At 36.2% G+C, this 26540-nt stretch overlaps 1 protein-coding gene across 3 annotated transcripts; it reads right to left on the reverse strand.

The window, feature by feature from the left end:
* Positions 1-1855: 1855 nt before the first annotated feature.
* Positions 1856-25335, reverse strand: LOC108039197 (nudix hydrolase 20, chloroplastic). Of its 3 annotated transcripts, XM_044460735.1 has the most exons (5): positions 24276-24300; positions 3464-3597; positions 2749-3409; positions 2535-2682; positions 1856-2481 (listed from the first exon to the last, which is right to left on the reverse strand). In XM_044460735.1, exons 1-5 carry the CDS (start codon positions 24283-24285, stop codon positions 2472-2474), a joined length of 963 nt encoding a protein of 320 aa, XP_044316670.1. In that variant the 5' UTR covers positions 24286-24300; the 3' UTR covers positions 1856-2471. The 3 variants fall into 3 exon arrangements, with proteins under 3 accessions (XP_044316670.1, XP_016971614.1, XP_016971615.1); XM_017116125.2 differs by having other exon boundaries at positions 1856-2682; XM_017116126.2 differs by lacking the exon at positions 1856-2481 and having other exon boundaries at positions 2548-2682; positions 2742-3409; positions 24276-25335.
* Between the last annotated feature and the right edge of the window lie 1205 nt (positions 25336-26540).

Genomic DNA, 26540 nt, shown 5'->3' on the forward strand with positions numbered 1-26540 from the left:
AAAAGGGTAAAGAAATTAGAGCATTTCTCGGAATGACTGGTTATTACCGTAAATTCAGTCTGAATTAAGCCGATATAGCCAAACCTATGACTTGTTGTCTCAAAATAGGAGCAAATGTAGATACAGATCAAACTTACATAGCTGAAAGTTAAACAAACAGAATCTTATAGCCGATGCGTTGTCCAGAATCAAAATCGAGGAGAACCATTTTAGTCAGGGCACCCAGCAAGTTTAGAAGAAGATAGTAGTGGATTTATTCAGTTAACAGAAAAACCAATAAATCTATTCAAAAAAAAATTTTTGCACAGTATTTCTCTACTAAATTCCCAAGGTAACGCTATCGAGTTTTTTTTTTAAATTTATTATTTTTAGCAAGAAATATCTCTACGTTTTTGGCCAATATCGGGGTTTTTGACTTTTAAGTGACTTAAAAAATCGAAAAAAAACTCGACAGCGTTACCTGAGGAATCTTTTCCTTTAACTAATGTAATTTGATTTTTTCATTTCATATGATTCTGTGACCATTTTTCGTGTACACCGCAAAACGTGTTTTCTTCGAGGCGCCGCCTGAGATTACCTGTATCTCACTTAATTTTTACAATTTTTGGATGAAATTCACATTTGTTGTTTAACTGTTGCCCTATTACATGCAAACCAAAATTGAGCTAAAGCTTTCCGTATCGCCAACAAAAATTCTTAAAAAATTACCGATTTTGCACCGAATTAACTATACCCCCTTAACTAAAACCGTAATTACATAATATTAAAAATTTCGGTAGCAGTTCCTAGCCCAATTCGACCAATTTGGCCTTGGCGAGGGCGGAAGTGTGAGCCGGTGCGTTGTCATGATGGAAGAGCACTTTTTCTTCGCCAAATGGGGCCGTATTTTCTGCAATTCGGCGGCGAATCGGCCCAATAATTCGGCGTAGTACAGCCCTGTGACCGTTTTGTCCTTCTCCAGGTAGTCGATGTAGATCACACCTTGTGAATCACAAAAAACGGTGGCCATCACCTTTCCGGACGATGGGACAGTCTTCGCCTTCTTCGGAGCAGGTTCGCCATGTGAAATCCACTGTTTCGACTGTTCCTTGGTCTCTGGTGTGTACCAGTGGATCCATATTTCGTCGACGGTTACGAAACGACGCAGAAACTCCTTCGGATTGGGCTTAAACAGCGTCAAACACTGCTCTGAAGTGGTTTTACGGTTGCGTTTGTTGTCCTGAGTGAGCAAACGCGGTACCCATCGCGCCGACAGCTTTCTCATGCCCAAGATTTCATGCAGGATATGACCCACGCGGTCTTTTGACATGCCTACTGTCTCAGCTATCTCGCGTATCTTCAATCGGCGGTCTGCCAATACGAGATCTTGGATTTTTGTCACGTTTTAGGGGCACACCAATTTTTGCCGGTCGCCATCGAAGGAGAAGATTCACCGTGCACAGCATCCAAGCGCTTTTTGATTTCGCTACGCGATTTCCTTCCAAAAACAAGAATCGAATCACAGACCGATATTGCTCTTTCTCCATTTTTCTAAAATCCGCGGACACGTCCGATTCCACACGTAGTCAAAACAAAACTACGAGTCCGATTCGGCTGAAATTTCGACAGTAGCCTTCTACGAGAAAATATTACACGATAGTAAATTTCTCTTGCGATAGTGATGCCATCGGGCGGTGATGCTAAGTACTTATCGGACTGCCCTCGTACTTTATTGCGAACTTTTGACAGAAATTATAATACCCTCTGCAAGGGTATAAAAAACAATTACATATTTCTTCAAGTTTTTAAGATACAAAAAACTGCTGGAAACCAAAGAAAAAAATGGCCCGCACCCAATAAACATCGTGTGGGCGAATTAAACATTTTTTTAATAGTTTATTAAGTTACAAAAAATTTACAAATTCAACAGAAACCTATCTAGTATTATGTCGATTTCTCTTAAGTTTGAGCACTTTGGTAGACACATATAGTAGTGAATGTCATTTTAATATCGAATATTGTTGTACTATTAGTATTGCAAACAAATGTTTAATAATGGCCGCGTATTTTAACAAAACAAATGGAATTTTCAAGCATTAAACAATTATAATAGTAGGTTTATAATCAAGTTTGACAAAAATATAGATTTAATAGTATATAATAAATGTTTTCAGTTAACTAAAAAAAGTATTTACTTCTATCATTTTTATATAAAACAGCACATAATTTTACATACGACATAAAATTTTCAGCTTAAGTTGTTCATACATCTAAATAGAAGTTCTGGCATTAACCTCAATGTGTTTTCGCCATTGCAGATGGTAATTATAATTTTGATCGTTTCTTCATTTGTCTTTCTGTTTGGTTATGATATTATTATTTGGTTATGTCACACACAACCTGGTCACTTCCGTTATTGGCTGTTTGAAATTTCGGTTCATTACCAGTCTATTGTGACGTATAAAATTAAACTGGCTTTAAAGACCTCCTAATCAATATTCCCTAAAAAAATAGTTTTTGATTAAGTGTCCTTCTTATGCCCGTTCTCCACCGACTTTTTCTGTAGGCTTCCACAGCGGCAATTTCTGGCATCGCCTGGCAAGTTCTGCTGGTGCTTCTTGGCCTGCTCCAGGCGCGCCCTGTAAGTGTAAAGGGACTGTAATGGCACGTGCAAGAGCTCAACAATTTGCGTAAAATCCACCACTGCAAAAAATCAATTTAAAAAAATAATGAATATTTCGGTCAATGGTCTTTATAGTTACATTTTACCATCATCTGCAGTAATGTGCCCATGTCGGATAAGGAAATCAATAACCACCGGCGCTGAAGTTGTCTTAAAATCCGGAGTGAAAACACGCTCCACGCACTCTTTGGCTGGGAGAAGCTCAAAGGCCTGCACCTCTCCATCAGAATTCTGGGGAACAAAGTCCAGCGGCAGCTCCAAGTCAAATACGTATTCGGTGTTGGGAAAAAGCCCTTGCCGGCTTTCAAAGTAAAATGAGACGCATCCTGCAGACACCAAATTCTTGACAAGATCATATGGAATTGATGCCTCCTCAGCAGCCTCTTTAATGGCGGTCTCCTTAATACCAAAACCTACAGATAGTCCACCGCCTACCATATTGTCCCACTTTCCAGGCCATGTTTCTTTTGTGTTGGAACGCTGCTGCAGCCAAATGCATATTCCATGCGTCGGATGCCGTACATAACCGTTTATATCAACGCCATACTTGCGTACACCAAAGAGGGGAGTTGCCGCTCTTTCCATTTTTAGCAGTGCCCTGCGCTCGGATTTCACCTCAAAGTACTCGTCCCTCCATCCCTGTAAGGCGGGAAACAACCCCTCAGAACGCAGGTTACGCAAAACTTTTTCCAGTTGCTCAGTGCGTTCGTTGTAGTCCCGAAATGCTGGATTCAGCTCGACCAAGCCCTGTGGTTATAAAAAATAACTTGTACTTGCATTCTTACCATGGATCACACTCACCTGTTTGGTTTGCTCGCAGTCACGAATGCAAAATACTTCAGGATACTTCTCGAGATGCTTAAGAACATCTGATTTAATGAGACCAACTTGTTGACCCTCAACCACAAATGGACGTATGTCGCATTTTTGAAAACCTATGTTTAAATGGGTGAGTTTCATTAATTACATTATATTTTTTATCCGTTTGCGACACGAAATAAAATGGTAAATCAATCTTTGGATGTTTATAATTTTTAGTCGAAAAAATTAACCATGTCTTAGGAATATGACGTGCACTTTTTATACCCTTGCAGAGGATATTATAATTTTGGTCAAAAGTGTGCAACGCAGTGAAGGAGACATCTCCGAACCTATAAAGTATATATATTCTTGATCAGGATCGCGTCCTGAGTTGATCTAAGCATGTCCGTCTGTCTGATTCTACGCAAACTAGTCTCTCAGTTTTAAAGATATCAAATTGACATCCTTCGTTTCTTTGCACGCAGTATATAACTAATTGATCGGAAATGCCATAACTTTTGTGTTTGTAAAGCTAGGATTTTCTATGAGGATTTTTCAAAACTCAAATTTTTTTCAAAGTTATAGCCGTTTTAGTGACGTGACAACTAGACCGGTTGAGTGAACGACTGGAACAAGAGGTGGCTGGAGGCCCGGGCTACCTGAGTATGAATAACTTTCTCTCCTTCTTTCTATAACAATACCCTCATTTCCAGTATACTACACAAATCGTTTGAATGTCATAATATGGAGCTGGGATAGCTGATTGAGAGAATGTAAGTTATACGTAATATCTATCAGTTACTCTGCCCGAAACTTAACGTAAAACTTTAAACGGGTTTTTCTCGAAACTACTTTTTACAAACTACTTACTACAATATCTCAAGTTCTAATCAGTCGATTTACTTGAAATTCGGCATGAATATTCTTTAATTAGTGAAACAATTTTTTTTGGTTTTGCTGCTAGATACCTTAGCGACATTCGTACTCATTAAGAATCTTTTATTTTTTATTTTTCAGATGACGACAAGGGTAGAAATCATGGCGACGAGGACACGTCCTCTTTTTTCCCCCTCTTCTTCAAGGACGAACTTGATCATTAATATTTTTTTTAAAATTTATTTTAAGTTTAATAAACAAATGATAACAAAAAACGGAGAGTAAATATATTTGGTGATTTTTTTTATTTATTGTTAAAAAAAGCTCGAAATTAAAAATTTCCTTTGAGATACAGTAATAATTTACCATATCAGAATTATGATTTTCGTTTTGTCAAAATCGTCGGTTCGTTTTGACTTTTTTACTACCTGCAATAGAAAGCCAACGTTTGGGAAATTTCAAGCAGATCTAGATTTAAAACTGAGGGTCTAGTTTGCGTAGAAACGGACGGACGGGCGGACAAACGGACAGAATGACATGGCTAGATTGACTCTCCTGGTGATGCTGATCAAGAATATATAATACTTTATAGGGTCGAAATTCACTGCTTTGCAGGGTATAAAAATGAATGAAATGAAATCGAGTCGAATCCCTCTGTCCCCTTACTATCCGGCCCCTTCCAAAGTATCCTCCCGGCTCGGTCTCGCCCGAAGGTCCAGCCCGGTGGATTTTTCGACCTTGACGCGAGACCCAGGACTCTAACGCCCGCAAAGTCTCCTCCCGGCTCGGCCTCGCCCGAAGGTCCTGCCCGGTGGATTTTTCGCCCTTGACGCGACACCCAGGACTCCAACGCCCGCAAAGTATCCTCCCGGCTCGGCCTCGCCCGAAGGTCCAGCCCGGTGGATTTTTCGCCCTTGACGCGAAACACAAGACAAGGATTCTACACGTCCACGTTTCCGTCGACACCAGTAAGAACCTTCGGTGCAGACTCCCCATCAAAATCATCCGTTCACCTGCAGAACGGAACTCTCTAGTCCGGTCTTTCGGTGATTTACAAATTTCTTGTAAAGGACTCTTGGATTCGACTGAGATCTGTACCCCGGCCGAGAAAGCATCCTGTTGTAAGCGATTTCACCCTATTGTTTCTATGGGAGCTATAGGATATAGACGTCCGATTGGCACGCGCTTTTACCCTGAACAAGATAATAAGATTTGGAAAGAATCATATCAAAAGCTTATAAACTGCGTGAAATATCATGAAAAACAACCAATTTTAACCGATTTCACCCTATTGTTCCAATGGGAGCTATAGACGTCCGATTGGCATGCGTTTTTACCCTGATTAAGATAATAAAATTTAGAAAGATTCATGTCAATAGCTTATATACTGCGCAAAATATCCTGAAAACATCAAATTTTAACCGATTTGACCCCATGGGGGTCCTATAGGGAGCTATCGAATAAAGACGTCCGATCGGCACGCGCTCTTAACCTGATCAAAGAATGCATAAAAAAAATAATTTGGAAAGATGCATGACAATAGCTTTTACACTGCGCGAAAAATTTTCAATATCTTAAATTCTTGCAAGGTATAGCCGATTGTTCCTATGGGAGTTATAGGATATAGCTGTCCGATCGCTTTTTTAACTTGATCTGCGTACACATGTTTTAAGACGGCTGTGAAAGTTTCAGATCGCTAGCTTGTAAACTGAGCTCGCAAACGGTATGGAAAGAGACGGACAGACGGACATGGCTATATCGACTCCCCTATTAATCCTGATCAAGAATATATACTTTATGGGTTCGGAAGAGTCTCCTTCACTGCGTTACAAACTCCTGACCAAAATTATAATACCCTCTGCAAGGGTATAAAAAAATGTCACGTAAAAATATATGTCAACATCGGAAACCAAAAGCTCCAACGGGATTAGGAAGAGTACATGTTTGGGTCTGGCATGAACTAGGATTATTAATTTCGAACAAAAATGAACAAAATGGCGGACCTTAGAAATTTTTTTTTGGTAATCGCCTTTTTTCAGCCAAAAATCTAGTTGAAAAGTAAAGAAGATCTTCACCGATTTGATGTATAATAGTTCATGCCATAGCTATATATGTACAGAATAACGTATTAAAGTTTGAAACCGATTGGATTAATAGTTTTTGAGTAACCTCATGCGCCAGTCGCAAAAATAATGTTTCGAGAAAAACTCGTTTAAAGTTTTGAGAAGCTCTCGCCGTCGACTGACCCTTCCACCATAAATCGGCTATACCTTCAAAAGTTTTAGAAATTTTCAGTTCAAATTTAAAAGGAACATTCTTGAATAGTTAAAGGTTCAAATTAAATTTAAAAAAATTGATTTTTTGAAACCGAGAATGGCGAGGGTTCCTTTAAGTGAAAATGTTGTTTTTAACCAATTCTCACTTGCGCGTTTTGTTGCGAAATTTTCCTTTCACCTTGAACGACGACAAAATCCGATTGCTAACAAAAGTACGAGTTAAAACGAACCGTAAGAGTGTGTTATAAAAATAACAGTGACCAAAGTGCCGGACATCTTTTTGTGGTTACATTGCTTCCGAGTAAAAAATTTTCTTTCTTTTTTCTAACAATGAACCGAGATTACATATGTTGTTCAAAAAGAGCATTATATTGCATAAGAAAACAACCACAATCTATTATTATTTTAACAGCAGCAGTATCCAGTTAAAATTAAATGAATTAGAAGTATTTTTACATAAGATAACACTTAAAATTATTATTTATTTCGGTCAAACAACTAAGTTTTATGTTAGAAATATTTTTCTTACACTTTACATGTTAATAACTAACTTTTTTTGTACGTAAACAAATAATTTATTATAGCCCACAATTTTCTGTCCAAATTTTTGGACTTTGGACTTTTTAAAGTTAGGAAGTTGAAATTTTCTATGGGTTTTATTTTTGGCCTATCAATCCGACCTACCAAATTTCATAGTGATTTCATAATGAACGATCGGAAATGTCATAACTTTGGTGTTTTTAAAGTTAGGAAGTTGGGATTTTTTTTGAGAATTAAGAATTCATCATATGAATAATTTTGGAGAATATAATTTACAGAATATTCTGCAAGTGTATATTAACTTCGGCTCCGCCCGAAGTTAGCTTTCCTTTTTTGTTTTTTATTTTTTTTGTGTTCTTTGGGATTTGGTAATATTTAAATACTATGGAATTACGGTGTTAACTAAATTGAAATCGGACATATACAGTGGCGAGCAAAAGTGAGTGCATGTTCACGAAACTGATTTTCGTCGCCCATAAAAACCTAACGGTACGGGATAATCAAGCAAAGTAAATTTTTTTATGTTTACCATTTTATTCATAACAAATGCGAAAAAGAAACAATATCGTATAAGGTAAATTCTAAAAGTTAGAATGAAGAAACCAAAAAAAAATCCGCATAAACTCACTTTTGCATGTTTTATGACTTGCTCCTATTTTCGCTCTTCCACCTTTCTTATCAGTATGATCGGGCAAATTTATTTTGAGAATTGTTATTGTGCTATTCTTATTAGTCGTAGTGCAGTTTAATACCTGTTGCGTGCGAATCATACCTTGTTTTTTCTATAAGGCACTATCTTAAATAGAAAATTTTTGATTTTTGACATTAAAATGAGAAAAATATTTCCAGAAATTAAAAACAGGGTTGTGTGCCTCACTGAGAAGGGCTTCCCCACGAACTATGTCCGAAAGGCTTGGTATAAGCCAATCTGCGGTGACTGCAGCTCGAAAAAGGCGAAATGTGACTCCCAAACCGCTAGTCAAAGGGCGAAACAAATTATTGACAGAATCAGATGCTCGACTTATGATGTCCCAAATGCGAAAAGACAATCTGCTAACACCAAAGGGTGCTTCTATGGCCATCAATAAAAATGTTAGCCAGTGGACGGCCAGGAGAGCACTGCATAACATTGGTTATGAGTCAAGCGCAAAAAAAGCAAACCTGCATTATCTGACCAGAACGTTAAAGCACGTTAGAAATTAGCTAAAGACCACAAAAACCTGACTACTATAGATTGGAAACGTGTTATCTGGTCTGATGAATCCAAGTTTAACCGTTTTCAATCAGATAGAAAGCAATACTTCTGGCGCAAGCCCGGTGAACGTCTTCAAAGGCACCATGTGAGGCAAACTGTAAAACATGTTGGCGGAAACATAATGGTTTGGGGGTGCTTCACATGGTGGCATGTTGGCCCTCTGCATTTGGTAGAAGGTATAATGCGAAAAGTGGACTACCTTAAAATATTAAAAACCAATCTTCCCAATTTTATGGAAAATTGTGCTTATCCAGAAGAGTAAAAATTGTTAGAGAACGGATTGGCAATCAACATTTTCAGCTGATGGAGTGGCCAGCGCAAAGCCCCGACCTCAATCCGATTGAAAATCTTTGGTCAATCGTTAAGAGACGGCTCGGGCAGTACGAAGCAGCCCCAACCAACCTTTGGAAACGTGTAACAGCGGAATGGAAGCAAATCCCTAAAGATGTTATAAAAAATTTGGTAGAGAGCATGCTAAACCGCATTAATCAAGTTATTGCTAATAAGAGATTGTGGACAAAATATTAAAATGGATTTATTTATTTAATTTTTTTAAAACGTGCAAAAGTGAGTTTATGCGGGTTTTTCTGGTTTTTTCTTTCTAACTTTTAGAATTTACCTTATACGATATTAGTCCTTTTTCGCATTTGTTATGAATAAAAAAAGAAAGGAAAGCTAACTTCGGGTGGAGCCGAAGTTGATATACCCTTGCAGAATATTCTGTAAATTATATTCTCCAAAATTATTCATATGATGCATTCTTAATACTCATAAAAAATCCCAGCTTCCTAACTTTACAAACACCAAAGTTATGGCATTTCCGATCAGTCAGTTATATGGGGGCTATAGTATATAGTCGGCCGATCCTTATGAAACTTGGTAGGTCGGATCGATTGGTATTAATATAAAACCCATAGAAAAGCCAAACTTCCTAACTTTAAAAACACTAAAGTTATGGCATTTCCGATCGTTCAGTTATATGGCAGCTATAGGATATAGTCGGTCGATCCGTATGAAATTTGGTATGTAGGATCGATTGGTCAAAAATAAATCCCAACTTCCTAACTTTAAAAACACCAAAGTTATGGCATTTCCGAGGAGGTGATCCTGATCAAGAATATATATACTTTATAGGGTCGGAGATAACTCCTTCACTGCGTTGCACACTTTTGACCAAAATTATAATACCCTCTGCAAGGGTACAATGATAAAATGAAAATTTGTATTTTACTGTTTTTCTATTTATCAAAATATTCTTTTACGATGTGGTAATTATTTACTATATCAGAATTACGCTTTTAGTTTTGTCAAAATCGGACAACAATATCATATAGCTGCCATACAAATGATGCCAAAATGCAGCGCAAAATCGACATAGATTCATTGTTTTTAGTAATATAGACATAGAAATCGAACTGTAGTCGTTTTGTAATAACTTTGATTTTGCTGATTTTGATTTTTTTGATTAAACTTTAAACTATCTAGATTTTTAAAAGGTGGTACAAGAAACGTTTCTATCAACATACAATAAAAATTATTCCAGAATACCAAAATGAATCCTCAAACTTTTTTTGAAGCCGACAGAGGCTCATTCTATTTTCATTTTGAAAAATCATAGCGACGTGTATTTATACCCGTTACTCGTAGAGTAAAAGGGTATATTGTATTCGTGCAAAAGTATGTAACAGCTAGAAGGAAGCGTTTCCGACCCTATAAAGTATATATATTCTTGATCAGGGTCACTAGCCGAGTCGATATAGCCATGTCCGTCTGTCCGTCTGTCCGTCTGTCTGTCCGTCTGTCTGTCCGTCTGTCTGTCCGTCTGTCTGTCTGTCTGTCCGTATGAACGCTGAGATCTCGGAAACTATAAAAGCTAGAAGATTGGCATTTTGCATGCAGATTCTAGGAGTTCCTACGCAGCGCAAGTTTGTTTCAAAAATGTGCCACGCCCCCTTTAACGCCCACAATCGCTCATATACGATTTTAAAAATTTAAATATTTCGGAAAAGTAAAAATGCAGTTTTATTGTCGTTATCAATACCTATCGAAATGTAGAAGAAATTTTTCAAATCGGACCATTCGTTAAAAAGTTATGCGTGATCAAAGTTTCTATCTCCATCTCCCTCGCACTCCCTTTACCTGAGTAACGGGTATCTGATAGTCGGGGCACCCGACTATAGCGTTCTCTCTTGTTTTAACATGAATACAACCAGGCTAAAAAAGGTGGAGCATTTGACCACCGCCACAAAAACTTAAATTTTAAAAAATTGTGCTTTTACCTGTTTTTCCTAAATCAATATTTTTGCAGTACCTTTTGACTGTTGCATTAATCGTATCGATCGGACCACTGCAGCAGATCTTTACATCTGCGGCTATATATAGTAGTCGCCCTTGCACTGACTCCTTCTTGAAACTTTACTCGTCACTAAGAGATTTATTTTGTTATATATTTTTATTTAAATCGTTAAAATGAGAGCTAATTTTTTTAAATATAATTTTGTAACTATTTTATTTTTATAAATTATGTCAAGGCATTTCTCCCAAGCCAATTGAGTTAAGTTAAGGTAATCTCCTAAGTTATAACGATAACTTTTGATCGCATAACTTTCGTTTCGATCGGAACATCACACAGAATTTCAATTCTGTGGCTATATAGTGATGTATTCACTCTCAGACTTAAGCCATTAGTATTTAATTACACACTCAACCCATCAGAATTCAATTAGAGCTCAAGAGCTGTGGCACAACCACTTTTAAATAAATAAACCAAAACTGCGTACGCCTTCTGCGGTCCAGGTTTTCCAGTGACCTGAAAGTAAACAATAATCGAAAGTAGCAATAAGTGAATTTTGGCGGTCCCACTCAGGTGATCTCGCTCATTTAATCTCAACAAACTATGAATCCCTAGCACAGTTCTAATTTCTTCGCACCATTTAATTCAGTCTTAAGCCAATCGTCAAATGATAAAGACACGGCACCATTCAATTAAGTCTTAAGCCAATCTTCAAATAATAAGGACACAGCACCGCATTCTATCGTGTTTTAATTCAAAGTTTAGCGTTAATCTTAACCCAACGGGTGGATCATTTATTCGACTCAAACCTAAAAATATTACTGGCGCCGTTTGTAGGATACTCAAAGTATCCAACAAAATAACCGCGAGTGAAAAATTAAATCCAATTCGGTTATTTCAAATAAGTGGAAGAAAAACAACAAAAGACAACAAAAATCTTAATTAAACGATCTATAAGTCCAAAGGCAAGGTAACAAACAAAAAAGGAAAAACAACTATAAGTATTACAAAAACAAGAACTAAAGCAATTCAAAAAGTGAAATATAAAAAAGAATTAAAATTAAACTGAACGAAAACAACCTAAGTTAAACTAGAAGGCAACTAATGGACATTATCCCGTTCATTGGAGAACCGGAAACCCTATTTACATTTATTAATTAATAGGGTCGACTATATTTTGTCGCTCTACCAACCGATCGACGTTTGACAACAGCGCATTTTACTCGAAGCTATTAAAAGGAAACTGCATGAATCCGTAATCAGATCAGTGGGCATACCAAACATTAAAGATTGGCCTAACCTGAGGACGAGACTGATTGAGGAATACAAACCCCAGACGACAAATATCAATAATACCAAAATACCAATATCAAATAATATACCCCCAATATTTCCAGTCTTTGCAACCAAATCTTAATCCATTCATCAAACCATCCCGATATAACAATTATTTGATGAGATTCAGACCAAATTATTTCAGACCTAACAGGTACATGAACCCACAACCCATTTTTAATAGAAATCTAATTCCACAACAAGCCCCCAAACCAAACAATCCAATCTTCCAAACAACTCCCGGAACCAAACGACCAAGACCTTACGGACTTAATTGTCAACTAATGAAATGAGACTACAGGATGCACAACAATTTAAACCAAACGAACAATTTTATGATCAGAGTACTTCGACTATATACAACATCAGGACCAAGATCAATACTGATCAATCAAAACGAACTGGAATTTGACGAAAACAATAAACAAGATACAATAACATTTTTTTTCGATTCAAAAAACAAAGCGAAGTTTTAACATCAAACGGCTCCATGACATTACAAAAATCCGTTATTTTACCCAGCAACCATATAATTAGAACATCCGAACGATTTTAGTAACATGATTTTTCTGACTATTACGATATGTTGATTGGCAGGAAATTGCTTGATTAAGAAAAAGCTTATATAAATAATAAAACTATTATAACAAATTATAATTGATATATTCAAAAACAGACAAAGGTCAATTTTTCTTTACACCAAAATAACAATATCCAACAAAAAACTAATTCCCAAATCTATAGAAAAAATTGGATTTTTGGAAGCCAACTTCAGCAAGCCGAAGTTTATATACTGTTGCAGTTATTACAAAACGACTATAAATCGATTTATATTCCTGTATCCTGTATTCCAGCTATACGACATTGTAGTCCGATTTTAATTTAATTAAATAATACCAAATCCCAAAGAACAAAAAAAACAACAAAGTTATCATTTTTTTGTAGTTATTTTCCGATTGTTCCTATGGGAGCTATATTATATAATCGCCCGATCCGACTCGTTCCGACTTATATACTACCTGCAATAGAAAAACAACTTTTGGGAAAGGTTCAAGCAGATAAAACTGAGGGACTAGTTTTCGTAAGAACGGGCGGTGATGCTGATCAAGAATATATATACACCTACTATAGAGTCGGAAAAGTCTCCTTCATTGCGTTGTAAACTTTTGACTAAAATTATATTACCCTCTGCAAGGGTATACAAATTTTTAGGTAGATTTAAAAACCTGCACTATTTGGAAGGGAATCCTTTGACATTTACAAATAGTATTAAACATGTTTAAAATACAACACATAACCCTCCCATTTATTCAAAACATTACTTCCTTGCAGAAATACATGAAATAAAGGTGGAAAACCAGATACCAGAAATTGTTGAACAGGGACTAATTAGAGAAAGCAACTCACCTTTAGTGGCCCTACTTGGGTTGTACCCAAAAAAACCGATGCTTCGGGCAATATAAAATACACAGTAGCAATCGACTACAGACAACTAAATTAAATTACCATTCCCGACAGGTACACCATACCCATCATTGACGAAATACTTGGTAAAGTAGGAAAATGACAGTATTTTACCACAATAGATTTAGTCAAATGTTTTCACCAGATAGAAATGGATTCAGATTCCACCCAAAAAACTGAAAATGCAACCGATACATTCCAAAGGCGCATGAATAACCTACTTCGTCCATTGCTCAACAAACATTGTTTGGTCTATTTAGACGATATAATTATCTTTTCTACTTCCCTTGATGAACACTTAAGTCACTGCAGGTTGTCTTTGAAATAGTATCAGAGGAAAAATTTAAAGCTGCAATTGGACAAATGTGAATTTCTGAAAAAAAAAAACTAAATCCTCTTAGGGTCAAAGCCATAGCCTCATAACCAATACCAAGGGTAAAGAAATTAGAGCATTTCTCGGAATGACTGGTTATTACCGTAAGTTCATTCTGAATTAAGCCGATATAGCCAAACCTATGACTTGTTGTCTCGAAATAGGAGCAAATGTAGATACAGATCAACCTTAACTAGCTGAGTTTGATTTTGACATCGAATATATCAAAAGCAAACAGAATCTTATAGCAATGCGTTGTCAGAATCAAAATCGAGGAGAACCATTTTAGTCAGGGCACCCAGCAAGTTAAGAAGAAGATAGTGGTGGATTTATTTAGTTAACAAAAAAACCAATAAATCTTTAAAAAACAAAAATTTGCACAGTATTTTTTTAATTTATTATTTTTAGCAACAAATATCTCGACGTTTTTGGCCAATATCGGAGTTTTTGACTTTTAAGTGACTTAAAAAATCGAAAAAAAAACTCGACAGCGTTACCTGAGGAATCTTGTCCTTTAACTAATGTAATTTGATTTTTTCATTTCATATGATTCTGTGACCAGTTATCGTGTACACCGCAAAACGTGTTTCCTTCGAGGCGCCGCCTGAGATTACCTGTATCTCACTTAATTTTTAATATTTTTGGATGAAATTCACATTTGTTATTTAAATGTTGCCCTATTGCACGCAAACCAAAATTGAAATAATTCCCATGGGAGCTATATGATATATTCGCCCGGTCCGGCTCGTTCTGACTTACACTGGTCGGCATATATATTTTGTCATAGTATTAATTTGACTATTAGACTCGTGAACTAAGTAGCGGTGCATTATATGAACCAAAAAGGATGATAAAAGAGAAGTGCAAATTAATAACTCTAAATATGCTAAGTATTTCGCCAATCGCCTTTTGTTTTCTCGTTCTGCTGATAAGAATGCCAGCAAGCAACGATTTTTACAGCGGCATATATATTTTGTCATTGCGTGATTTTGTTGTTTCTAGGCCAGCTGGAAGTGCTCTTCAAGAAGCTTAATAAAATTTTTCATGAATATTGAATTAAGTTAAAAACATATGAGATGAGCACCAAAATAAGATCAGAAATAGTAACCAAATATAACTTGGGTGTTTCCGTACAAAACATCGCTAAGAAACATAATTTGTGTCGTCAGACCATTTATTATTTAATCAATACATACGAGGGTGGTCCGATAAGTACTTAGCCTCCAAAAGAAAAATGTAGAAAGTTGGAAAAGTTGCGATTTATTTCTCAACATAATCTCCTTTTAGCTCGATACACTTGACCCAGCGATGCTCATACTTCTTTAACCCGTCTGAAAAATACGTTTTCTCGAGGTCTGCAAAATAGGCCTCTGTTGCGGCGACGACCTCCTCATTCGACGCAAATTTCTGTCCAGCGAGTGACTTTTTCAAGTTTGGAAACAAAAAGAGGTCACACGGGGCAAAATCTGGAGAATATGGTGGATGGGGTGTAGCAGTTCGTAGCCCAATTCGACCAATTTGGCCTTGGCGTGGGCGAAAGTATGAGCCGGTGCGTTGTCATGATGGAAGAGCACTTTTTCTTCGCCAAATGGGGCCGTATTTTCTGCAATTCGGCGGCGAATCGGCCCAATAGTTCGGCGTAGTACAGCCCTGTGACCGTTTTGCCCTTCTCCAGTTAGTCGATGTAGATCACACCTTGTGGTGGCCATCACCTTTCCGGCCGATGGGACAGTCTTCGCCTTCTTCGGAGCAGGTTCGCAGGGTGTAGTCCACGGTTTCGACTGTTCCTTGGTTTCTGGTGTGTACCTGTGGATCCATGTTTCGTCGACAGTCACGAAACGACGCAGAAACTCTTTCGGATTGGGCTTAAACAGCGTCAAACACTGCTCTGAAGTGGTTTTACGGTTGCGTTTGTTGTCCTGAGTGAGCAAACGCGGCACCTATCGCGCCGACAGCTTTCTCATGCCCAAAATTTCATGCAGGATATGACACATGTCATTTGACATGCCTACTGTCTCAGCTATCTCGCCTATCTTCAATCGGCGGTTTGCCAATACGAGATCTTGGATTTTTGTTACGTTATCCTCCGTAGTAGCCGTTTTCGGGGCACCTGGGCGTGGCTCATCAAAAACCGACGTGCGACCATGTTGAAACTCGTTAAACCAATTTTTACCGGTCGCCATCGAAGGAGAAGAGTCACCGTGCACAGCATCCAATCGCTCTTTGATTTCGCTGCGCGATTTCCCTTCCAAAAACAAGAATCGAATCACAGACCGATATTGCTCTTTCTCCATTTTTCTAAAATACGCGGACACGTCCGATACCACACGCAGTCAAAACAAAACAAGAGAGAACGCTATAGTCGGGTGCCCCGACTATCAGATACCCGTTACTTAGGTAAAGAGAGTGCGAGGGAGATGGAGATAGAACCTTGATCACGCATAACTTTTTAACGAATGGTCCGATTTGAAAAAATTCTTCTACATTTCGATAGGTATTGATAAACACAATAAAACTGCATTTTTACTTTTCCGAAATATTTAAATTTTTAAAATCGTATATGAGCGATTGTGGGCGTTAAAGGGGGCGTGGCACCTTTTTGAAACAAACTTGCGCTGCGTTGGAACTCCTAGAATCTGCACACAAAATGCCAATCTTCTAGCTTTTATAGTTTCCGAGATCTCAGCGTTCATACGGACAGACAGACGGACAGACAGACGGACGGACAGACGGACATGGCTATATCAACTCAGGAGGTGATCCTGATCAAGAATATATATACTTTATAGGGTCGGAGATGTCTCCTTCACTGCGTTGCACACTTTTGACCAAAATTATAATACCCTCTGCAAGGGTATAAAAATTGCTCCTGTGTGTCAAAGAGTAAGCCATGGTGGTGGAAGCGCGTTATGTTCTTGGGTTCAGTTTCCAATAATGGTGTGGGAGTGTGCGTTTCCCTCCGGCGACAGATTAAAAGGAAAGGAATTTATTTTCCAACAGGACAACGCTCCTTGCCATAAGGCCAAAATGATTACTAAGTTTTTAAGAGATGTTGGGGTGGAAACCCTCGATTGGCCACCACAAAGTCCTGACTTAAGCATTATTGAAAGTGTGTGGTCGCTAATAAAGCGAAATAGAAGCACTGATCTGACCAGGACAAAAGCAGAAACCATTACTGAGGTCACAATGAACTGGAAAGATCATCGTTTAAAATACCTTCTAACTTTGGTCGATTCCGTTCCAAATCGCCTACAAAAGGTGATAGACACCAAAGGGGGATACATTTTTTATTTATTTCCAGTTTATAATAAATTTCCAATACATTATAGTTAAATAAAACGAAAAAAAAATGTCAAAATACTTCCTCCACCCATGAAATTACGTTATTTTTAGTTTTAATGAAATAATGTATTGAATGAAATATGTATTGATTTAGGGTTTATCAATGTTAAAATTGAAAAATTGTTATATATATAATTTAATACATTGAAACTAAATGAATTATGTACAATCCATAAATATTTTTGTCATTAAAATAAATACAAATTGAAAAAGAAACTGAGGCATCACCATGACAAAATATATATGCCGACCAGTGTATATACTACCTGCAATAAAAAACAACTTTTGGAAAAGTTTCAAGCAGATAGCTTTTAAACTGAGGGACTAGTTAGTTAGAAACGGACGGACGGACAGACGGACTAGATCGACTCTCCTGGTGATGCTGATCAAGAATATATATTCTTTATAGGGTCGGAAATGTCTCCTTCACTGCGATGCAAACTTTTTACTGCAATACCCTCTGCAAGGGTATAAAAACTTTTCTATATATGCCGATTTCGAAATTATCCAGACAGCTTATAGGGAAATTATTAATAAACTAAGGTGATTCGCGTTAATTTAAAGAAATTATACTTCAATCCCATGATAAACTATTACACCCAGGTATCCAAAAAATTATAAATTAATGTCATATATGATATGTTACTTATTCAAAACATTATAAATTAATGTCATATGTTACATGACTAAACAGAATACCGGGACACAAAAATGTCATTTAAAATTACCCACAGACTTGAAAACTACATCGATAAATTCGTGGTGGACATTTATTCGCCCAAGGGCAAACATTATCTTAGTTGCATTGATATTTACTCAACATTTGCGTCCTTTACTGTTAAAGGCCGATGGAGAGGGAACATTTTCTAGTCTAGCCCTTAAACGATGGCTTGAGAGAGAGGAATTGAATTACAGCTAAGCACAGCAAAGACAGGTGAAGCAGATGTTGAGAGATTGCACAAAAACATAAATGAACAAATTCGGATAATCAAAACGTAGCTTAAAACAAGAAAGGAAGCAAACTTCGACAAGCCGAAGTTTCCTATAGAATATAGCTATATAGCTATATGATATAGTAGTCCGATCCGGCTCGTTCCGATTTATATACTACGTGCAATAGAAAGACAATTTTTGGGAAAGTTTCAGACAGACAGTCTTTTTAACATTGTAGGATCTGTTTGCAAATATATTTTTGTTATGATTTCCACAGAATAGAAATGCAGTAAAAAAATAGAAGCAACAGCGGGAGAATCGACCAGGATGCATGAATTTTACGACGTGATCAACTTTGTCAATAATGGACTAGAGAGAATAAAATATCACGAGAACGATAATAATAGTATTGATACATATGTTTATGAGCTTATGCCATTTATAGAATATATTGAAGACATAGAGATGGGTATTCAACTTTCACGGCTAGGACTAGTATTCAACCCAAAATTACTAAACTATGACTAACTAGAAAACGTCAAAGGCCAAAATACACCACCAAAAAACCCCACTTGGATTAATTGTAAAAGTAAAGAACTACTAATGATATTACACATCCCCCTTAATCAAAAACTTATCAAGACAATCCAAAAAATTCCCTATCTTGACCAAAATGGAAATCAGTTGGTCTATTCAGACAAACAATCATATTTCGAAATTGATTATAAAATTTATAATCAAAAAAATGAAGAAATAAATAGCGAGTGAATTAGAAACATAATTAGACGTAAGAATCCAATTTGTAACATTTCAAATGATCAAATATATTGAACCAAATGTTATAGTTACATGGAATTTATCTGAAACTACAACAAATTTAGATAACGACCGAAAAATAAGTGAAAACAAAATTATAAGAGTAACACAGCTTAAAGAAGTTGGGTCGACTAAAATCGAATTTTTGGAAATTGATTAGCTCAATCGTTTGCCCACTTTTTGCCCATGCCCACTCTTTAATTTGTTTGCCCACCTTAAGTTTCGAAAATATGGAATCTTCGAACATTTTCGAAAACATAAAAGTTGACCTTTTCGGTTTTTATTTATATCGCAAGAGAATCGTTGGCCCTCGTTTGCCCATCTTTCAGAATTTTGAAAAAGATAATACTGTTGAAAATATTTGACTTTTAAGTTTTTATCATATTTACCTGCAGAAAAATTGGTTTAAAAATCGTTATTTCGAAAAAATAAAAGTTGCCCATCTCCTAAAATTTAAGAAGTTCAAAAATTCCTAAAATTTAAGAAGTTAAAAACCCAAAATTTCAACCATTTGCTTGAGGTAAAAAATGTAAAGTAATATTTAACTACCTGCTAAAATTGTCAACTCTAAAATGACTACTTCGTTCCACTTATTCCTATTGTGTGTTTTGGGTTTCTCTGAAATCGATTTTTTTTAATACATTTTTTTGGTAATTAATTAATTTTTTTTTAGGTTTTAAATTTTAACAGATGGGCAAACATGGGCATCTTTTATTTTTTCGAAATACCGATTTTTAAAGGGTGGGCAAACGATTTTTGTTTAAAAATTACATTTTTAACGCCGTCGGGAAAGGTTTTTGTCAAAATTAACTATTTTTAAGAGGTGGGAAAACGATTTTTTTTTTAATTTTTAGATTTTAGAAGATGGGCAAACATGCCCATTTCTTTTTTGTCAAAATTAACTATTTTCAAGAAAAAAACGAATTTTTTCAGATTCTTAAATTTCAGGAGATGGGCAAACATGGACATCTTTTATTTTTTCGAAACAATGATTTTTAAGCGGTGGACAAACGATTGTTTCTGAAGGTAAATATGATCAAAACTTAAAAGTCAAATATTTTCAAAAGTATTAACTTTTTTAAAATTCTGAAAGATGGGCAAACGTGGGCAAAATTATCTTCCATTATAAAAAAAATATTCGAAAAGGTCAATTTTTATGTTTTTGAAAATGTTCCAAAAATTTTAGAAGATTCCAAAACAAATTAAAAAGTGGGCAAAAAATGGGCAAATTATTGAGCTTTTAAAATTTCAAAAATTCGATTTTAGCCGTCCCAGCTTCTTTGAGCTGAGTAACACAATGTAATTTAAAAATGTAAAATATTGTTTTTAATGCCTGAATTTGAATCTCCGACCCTATAAAGTATATATTAGGTTGTTTGGTAATGACATACCGGTTTTTTATTGATTTTTGACGACGATTTTAACATAGTTAGCATTGTCCGATTTAAGTGCTATATGTACCGTTGTCTTCGATGATTTTCTGCCATTTTGATGGTAACTTGTATATGCTTCTCCTAAAGAAGTCCTTGTCCCTACTGGCAAAAAACTCGGCGATTCGATTTTCACAATCCTCCCTTGAACTCAATTTTTGTCCATCGAAAAAATTATGCATTGCCAAAAACAGATGGTAATCGCTTGGGGCAATGTCCGGACTATAAGGTGGATGCATTAACACTTCCCAACCAAGCTCCCGTAGCTTGTGACGCGTCACCAAAGATGTATGGGGCCTGGCGTTGTCATGATGGAACACAACGCCCTTACGATTCACCAAGGCTGGCCTCTTCTGTTCAAGTGCAATCTACAATCGCTCCAGTTGTTCACAGTAGAGGTCAGAATTGATGGTTTGGCCATAGGGCAACACTTCATAATGGATAATTCCTCTGATATCTCACCATACACTCAGCAACACCTTCTGAGCCGTCAGTCCTGGCTTTGCCACCGTTTGAGACGATTCACCGTGCTTCGACCAGGATCTTTTACGCTTTATGTTGTCATATGTGATCCATTTTTCATCACCAGTGACTAACCGATCCAGAAATGAGTCGAGTTTATTACGGTGCAACAAAGATTCGCAGATTGAAAAAGGTCGAAAAGGTTTTTTTGGGATAACTCATGAGGCACCCATACATCGAGCTTTTTTGTTAAATTTTTCGACTTTAAATGCCTATGGACGATTTCCGTGCTTAGTTGCAGCTCCTCTGCGATGGTTCTAATAGTCACATGACGTTCTCGATCCACTATTTCCATGATTTTATCCGTATCAACGGAATCGCCTAAACCACTGTTCAGCGGTTTGAATCGAAAGTTTGTTATCTCCTAAGACAGCAATAATCTGTCTGCGAAATTCCGCAGCAGTTTTTCCCTGTGCGAAATAAAATTTCAAAATTGCTTGAATTTCTGCGTTTGTGAACTCCATTTCAATCGATTGTAATTTTTTAACGTGGAAGCTCATGTAAACAAACTATGTCATTTTGGTGATTCCAATACCTTTCAAACGATATACAGCATTGCCAGATACGATTATATTTGACTTCAAAAGCGAAGCGCGAAATTTGAATGTAAAAACCGGTATGTCATTACCAAACAACCTAATATATTGTTGATCAGGATCGCGTCCTGAGTTGATATAAGCATGTCTGTCTGTCCGTCTGTCTGTTTCTACGCGAACTTGTCTCTCAGCTGGGCCCTTTGCTGTTTACTTTGTTTATCAACGATCTTCCCTCTATCATAACACATTCTCGTGTACTAATGTATGCTGATGATGTTAAGCTCTGTTTATCATATTGTGATATAGCGTCGGGATTTAATAGTCATATATTGATTGTTTTCATGGATGGTGTGAGTACAACCTTTTAAAGTTGAACTACCTTAAATGCAACGTTATGACTTTTTAAAGGGATACTCCTACGTTTATCAGTTACTTTCTTGAAAATACGCCACTCGACCGTATATATTCAGTTAAGGCAGGCTTGCACCTTGTTGGCGCCCAAAACCTGATTTTTTTCTGAAATTTATTTCTTGGAAAGTATGGTAGGTGTGGGAATAAAATTTTAGCCAGTTGTAGGGTACAGTTTATTGAAGCTACACAATTTTTTTTGAGTGCGATCCAAGCGAAGGGGGGAGGGGGAGTACCCAACAATGGCGGCATGTCCACGAAAAACTCGTCCTCATGGCGGATTTTTTGGAATTTTAAGAAATAATCTGAGATGCAAAAAACGAATATATTCTTAATCTGTACACTTGCTCGCATGGCTTGAACTAGGATAATTGAAAAAACATAATAAATGAAAAAATTATGAGCTTTTGAAAAAAAATCGGTTTTTTCCTCATTTTTTCGTTACTCATTATTTTTTTAAATAAACAATTTTTAATATTTTCAAAAGATCCTAGTCTATGCCATGCACATACTTCTGAGGAACATGTATACAAAATTTCATGACGATTGCTCAATTTTTGCGGCTTGTACGACTTCCGCCAACTCGGAAAACATGGTTTCGAGAAAAACGCGTTTGAAAATATGCACTATAATGGCAACGCGCTTGACACCGGTCCACCAAACGGCCGATAACTTTCGTAATTCAAAAGATTTCGACTTGAAATTTTAGGAGAGTAAAATTGAAACATGTATGTATCCGAAACTGCAAAAAAAAAAAAATTGATTTTTTTGACCTCACAAGGTGCAAGCCTGCCTTAACGATTTAGGTGTTCTTCTGGACCGTAAACTTAAATTTGACTGCCACATAATGTTCACTGTTAACAAAGCCATGAGTGCTCTTGGGTTTATAAAGCGTTGCTCAAAAGAATTTGATGACCTTTATACGACCAAATTATTATTTATCTCCCTTGTCCGTCCTATTTTGGAATATTTTTCGTCGGTTTGGAGTCCACAATATCAAGTGCACATTGACCGTATTGAGTCGATACAAAAAAAATTTCTTATATTTGCCCTTCGTAGTTTGTACTGGGATCAAAACGTAAGGCTACCTTTCTACCAGAGTAGATTACTGTTGCTTAATTTACCTACACTTGTAAATCGTAGAACAATGATTAGTACTATTTTTATGCAAAATCTTATAAGAGGTGATATTGAATCTGCAGAACTTTTAAACCGCCTAACTTTCAATGTTCCTGTTAGACTAACACGAAATTATATTCCTCTAAATTTTCAACGATGTACATCAAATTTTTGTCTGCACGAGCCCTTTCGCGTTCTATGTAATAATTACAACAACCTTTATCATTTAATTTGCATTTCAACTTCTATCCCGTTATTAAAAACTAATATTTTAACTCATTTGCTTTACTCTTAGTTGTGTATTTTATTTTCATTTGTGTCTTCTCTCTATTTTTTTATGTATTTTCCTCGCGAACTCGCATCTTTTGCCCAAATTGAAAATAGGTCCCCGCGCGTAACAAGCACGTGCTTGGTGTCGTTGGGCCACTTGTTTGTACTGCACGAAGTGCATCAACGTCCATCATATATTTAAAGATATCGAATTGAAACTTTGCACACACCCTTCGTTCTTTTGCAAGCAGTTATAAGTCGGAACGACCGGGATCGGCCGACTATATCCTATAGCCGCCATATAACTGATTAATCGGAAATGCCATAACTTTGGTGTTCGTAAAGTTAGGATGTTGGGATTTTCTATGGGTTTTATTTAAGGCCAATCAATCCGACCTACCAAATAAGGCCATAAGGATCGGCCGACTATATCCTATAGCTACCATATAACTGAACGATTGGAAATGCCATAACTTTGGTTTTTTTAAAGTTAGGAAGTGGGGATTTTTTATGAGTATTAAGAATGCATCATATGAATCATTTTGGAGAATATAGTTTACAAAATATTCTGCAAGGCTCCGCCCGAAGATAGCTTTCCTTTCTTGTTTTTATTCTGGCTTTGGTCGAATTATATATTATAAGTCGCTTTCTGACTCTTTAATAGCCACTAGATGTCAATTCACAGTTATTAATCAAAAATAGAAAACTATGCAACACAATTGTTAAAAAAAAAACCTTTTATCATTAATAATGATTAATTATTAAGCAGAAATTCATTTCAATTTCAACAAAAAATATCGCTTTTAAATGAGAAAACTAAAATTTTGTCTGAACTGTGGCTTGTTGTTGTTGGTGTCGATAGTAAAGCATGATATTCAAGTGAAAGCTCAAAAATCTAATAAATAAAGATGGCTGACCTGAGTTTCAGACGAACACAACTTAAACTTACTTTTCTCTCATTATGCAAAACCTAAGTAAATAAGAATAAGTAAAAAACATTTACGTTATTTTCATGTAAATTTACATGTTGACATTTGTTGTTTTCAACTATGGGCGCCTGTCGGTAACTAACAGTCCAGACCTCTTAAAAAAGCTCCGTGCGGTATCCTCTTCCAGTTTAGTTTACCAAGAACACACATTGATTCTAACTGAAAGAAATCGTTTAAAAGCCGATTTAAACTTACTCGAGTTCCCTATCGGTATTGGAGTTAACCCAATTATGCAGATTGACCGTTATAAATAACAAACTCGAGTATATGTGTTATGCGTGGGAAAACAGCTTTTATTAAAACAAACTTAATCAATTAAAACAGCAGTAAAGGGAACAAAAATAATCTAACATCATTATTAAAAGAAGCACAACCTCGGCAATGTTGAATGGTATAATTTTAGACGTTTATTTAGTCATAATGTGCAGCATATGATATGCAGCAAGGACTGTCTTGATGATTTGATCATACATGTACATGTCAAATGTCAGTTTTAACAAGACATTTTGATTGCAAACAAATGACAAAATAAAAATACGTATTTTCCCGCCTTCGTTCTCCAAATGTTCTTTGTTATTTTTTGTTGTATTAATAATAAGTTTGGCCCTAAATGCAATAACGTATAAACGGAGCCATACTTTCATGTAGTCGGATTAGTGATGGAAATTTTTTTTATGCGGGAACACTTATAACTATTTTAAATTTCAATGAACTATTTGATCTTTTCCATGACGAAACCGACATGCGGCCTCATTTTGAACGACGTATTGGAATTAGCCGATTGTGTTTTGCTAAAAAACACTCTCAAGTCACAAAAAAGTACCCGGATTGAACATGACTCTGGAATATGCTGTCAACATTGAAATCTCTGTTTATTACAAAAATTTTCTGAACCTCTGAAAAATATATCCTCAATTGAAACAATATTAATTTCCCTTACAAATTTGTATGTTTTAAATTCGATTTAAAGGAACATTTGTATTCATAAGAATGCACCAGAAGTTGGGTCGACTAAAATAAAATTTTCGAAAATTGAATAGCTTAATCGTTTGTCCATTTTTTGCCCATGTTTGCCCACTTTTTAATTTTTTTTGCCCACCTTTAGTTTTGAAAATATGGAATATTCGAAAATTTTCAAACATTTTCGAAATCATAAAAGTTGACTTTTTAAAATTTTTTTTTTTATTGCAAGAGAATATTTTGCCCACGTTTGCCCATCTTTTAGAATTTTGAAAACATTTATACTTTTGAAAATATTCGACTTTTTAAGTTTTGATCATATTTACCTACAGAAAAAATTATTTGCCCACCCCTTAATTTTTTCTGTAGGTAAATATGATCAAAAAACATGGTCATCTTTTATTTTTTCGAAAAAACGATTTTTAATATATATTCTTGATCAGGATCGCGTCCTGAGTTGATATAAGCATGTCTGTCTGTCCGTCTGTCTGTTTCTACGCCTACTTGTCTCTCAGCTGGGCCCTGTGCTGTTTACTTTGTTTATCAATGATCTTCCCTCTATCATAACACATTCTCGTGTACTAATGTATGCTGATGATGTTAAGCTTTGTTTATCATATTGTGATATAGCGTCGGGATTTAACTATATGACTATTGATTGTTTTCATGGATGGTGTGAGTACAACCTTTTAAAGTTGAACTACCTTAAATGCAACGTTATGACTTTTTAAAGGGGTACTCCTACGTTTATCAGTTACTTTCTTGAAAATACGCCACTCGACCGTATATATTCAGTTAACGATTTAGGTGTTCTTCTGGACCGTAAACTTAAATTTGACTGCCACATAATGTTCACTGTTAACAAAGCCATGAGTGCTCTTGGGTTTATAAAGCGTTGCTCAAAAGAATTTGATGACCTTTATACGACCAAATTATTATTTATCTCCCTTGTCCGTCCTATTTTGGAATATTTTTCGTCGGTTTGGAGTCCACAATATCAAGTGCACATTGACCGTATTGAGTCGATACAAAAAAAATTTCTTATATTTGCCCTTCGTAGTTTGTACTGGGATCAAAACGTAAGGCTACCTTTCTACCAGAGTAGATTACTGTTGCTTAATTTACCTACACTTGTAAATCGTAGAACAATGATTAGTACTATTTTTATGCAAAATCTTATAAGAGGTGATATTGAATCTGCAGAACTTTTAAACCGCCTAACTTTCAATGTTCCTGTTAGACTAACACGAAATTATATTCCTCTAAATTTTCAACGATGTACATCAAATTTTTGTCTGCACGAGCCCTTTCGCGTTCTATGTAATAATTACAACAACCTT

This window comes from Drosophila rhopaloa, unplaced genomic scaffold (genome assembly GCF_018152115.1).
Source record: "Drosophila rhopaloa isolate 14029-0021.01 unplaced genomic scaffold, ASM1815211v1 contig_215, whole genome shotgun sequence".
Classification (NCBI taxonomy): Eukaryota; Metazoa; Arthropoda; class Insecta; order Diptera; family Drosophilidae; genus Drosophila; species Drosophila rhopaloa.

Bases quoted from the DNA above. Each gene is read 5' to 3' on its own strand.
- LOC108039197 (XM_017116125.2), bottom strand. The intron at 3,410-3,463 runs GTGAGTGTGATC...TTATAACCACAG, and splicing joins ACTGCGAGCAAACCAAACAG to GGCTTGGTCGAGCTGAATCC. The intron at 2,683-2,748 runs GTAAAATGTAAC...GATTTTTTGCAG, and splicing joins GCACATTACTGCAGATGATG to TGGTGGATTTTACGCAAATT.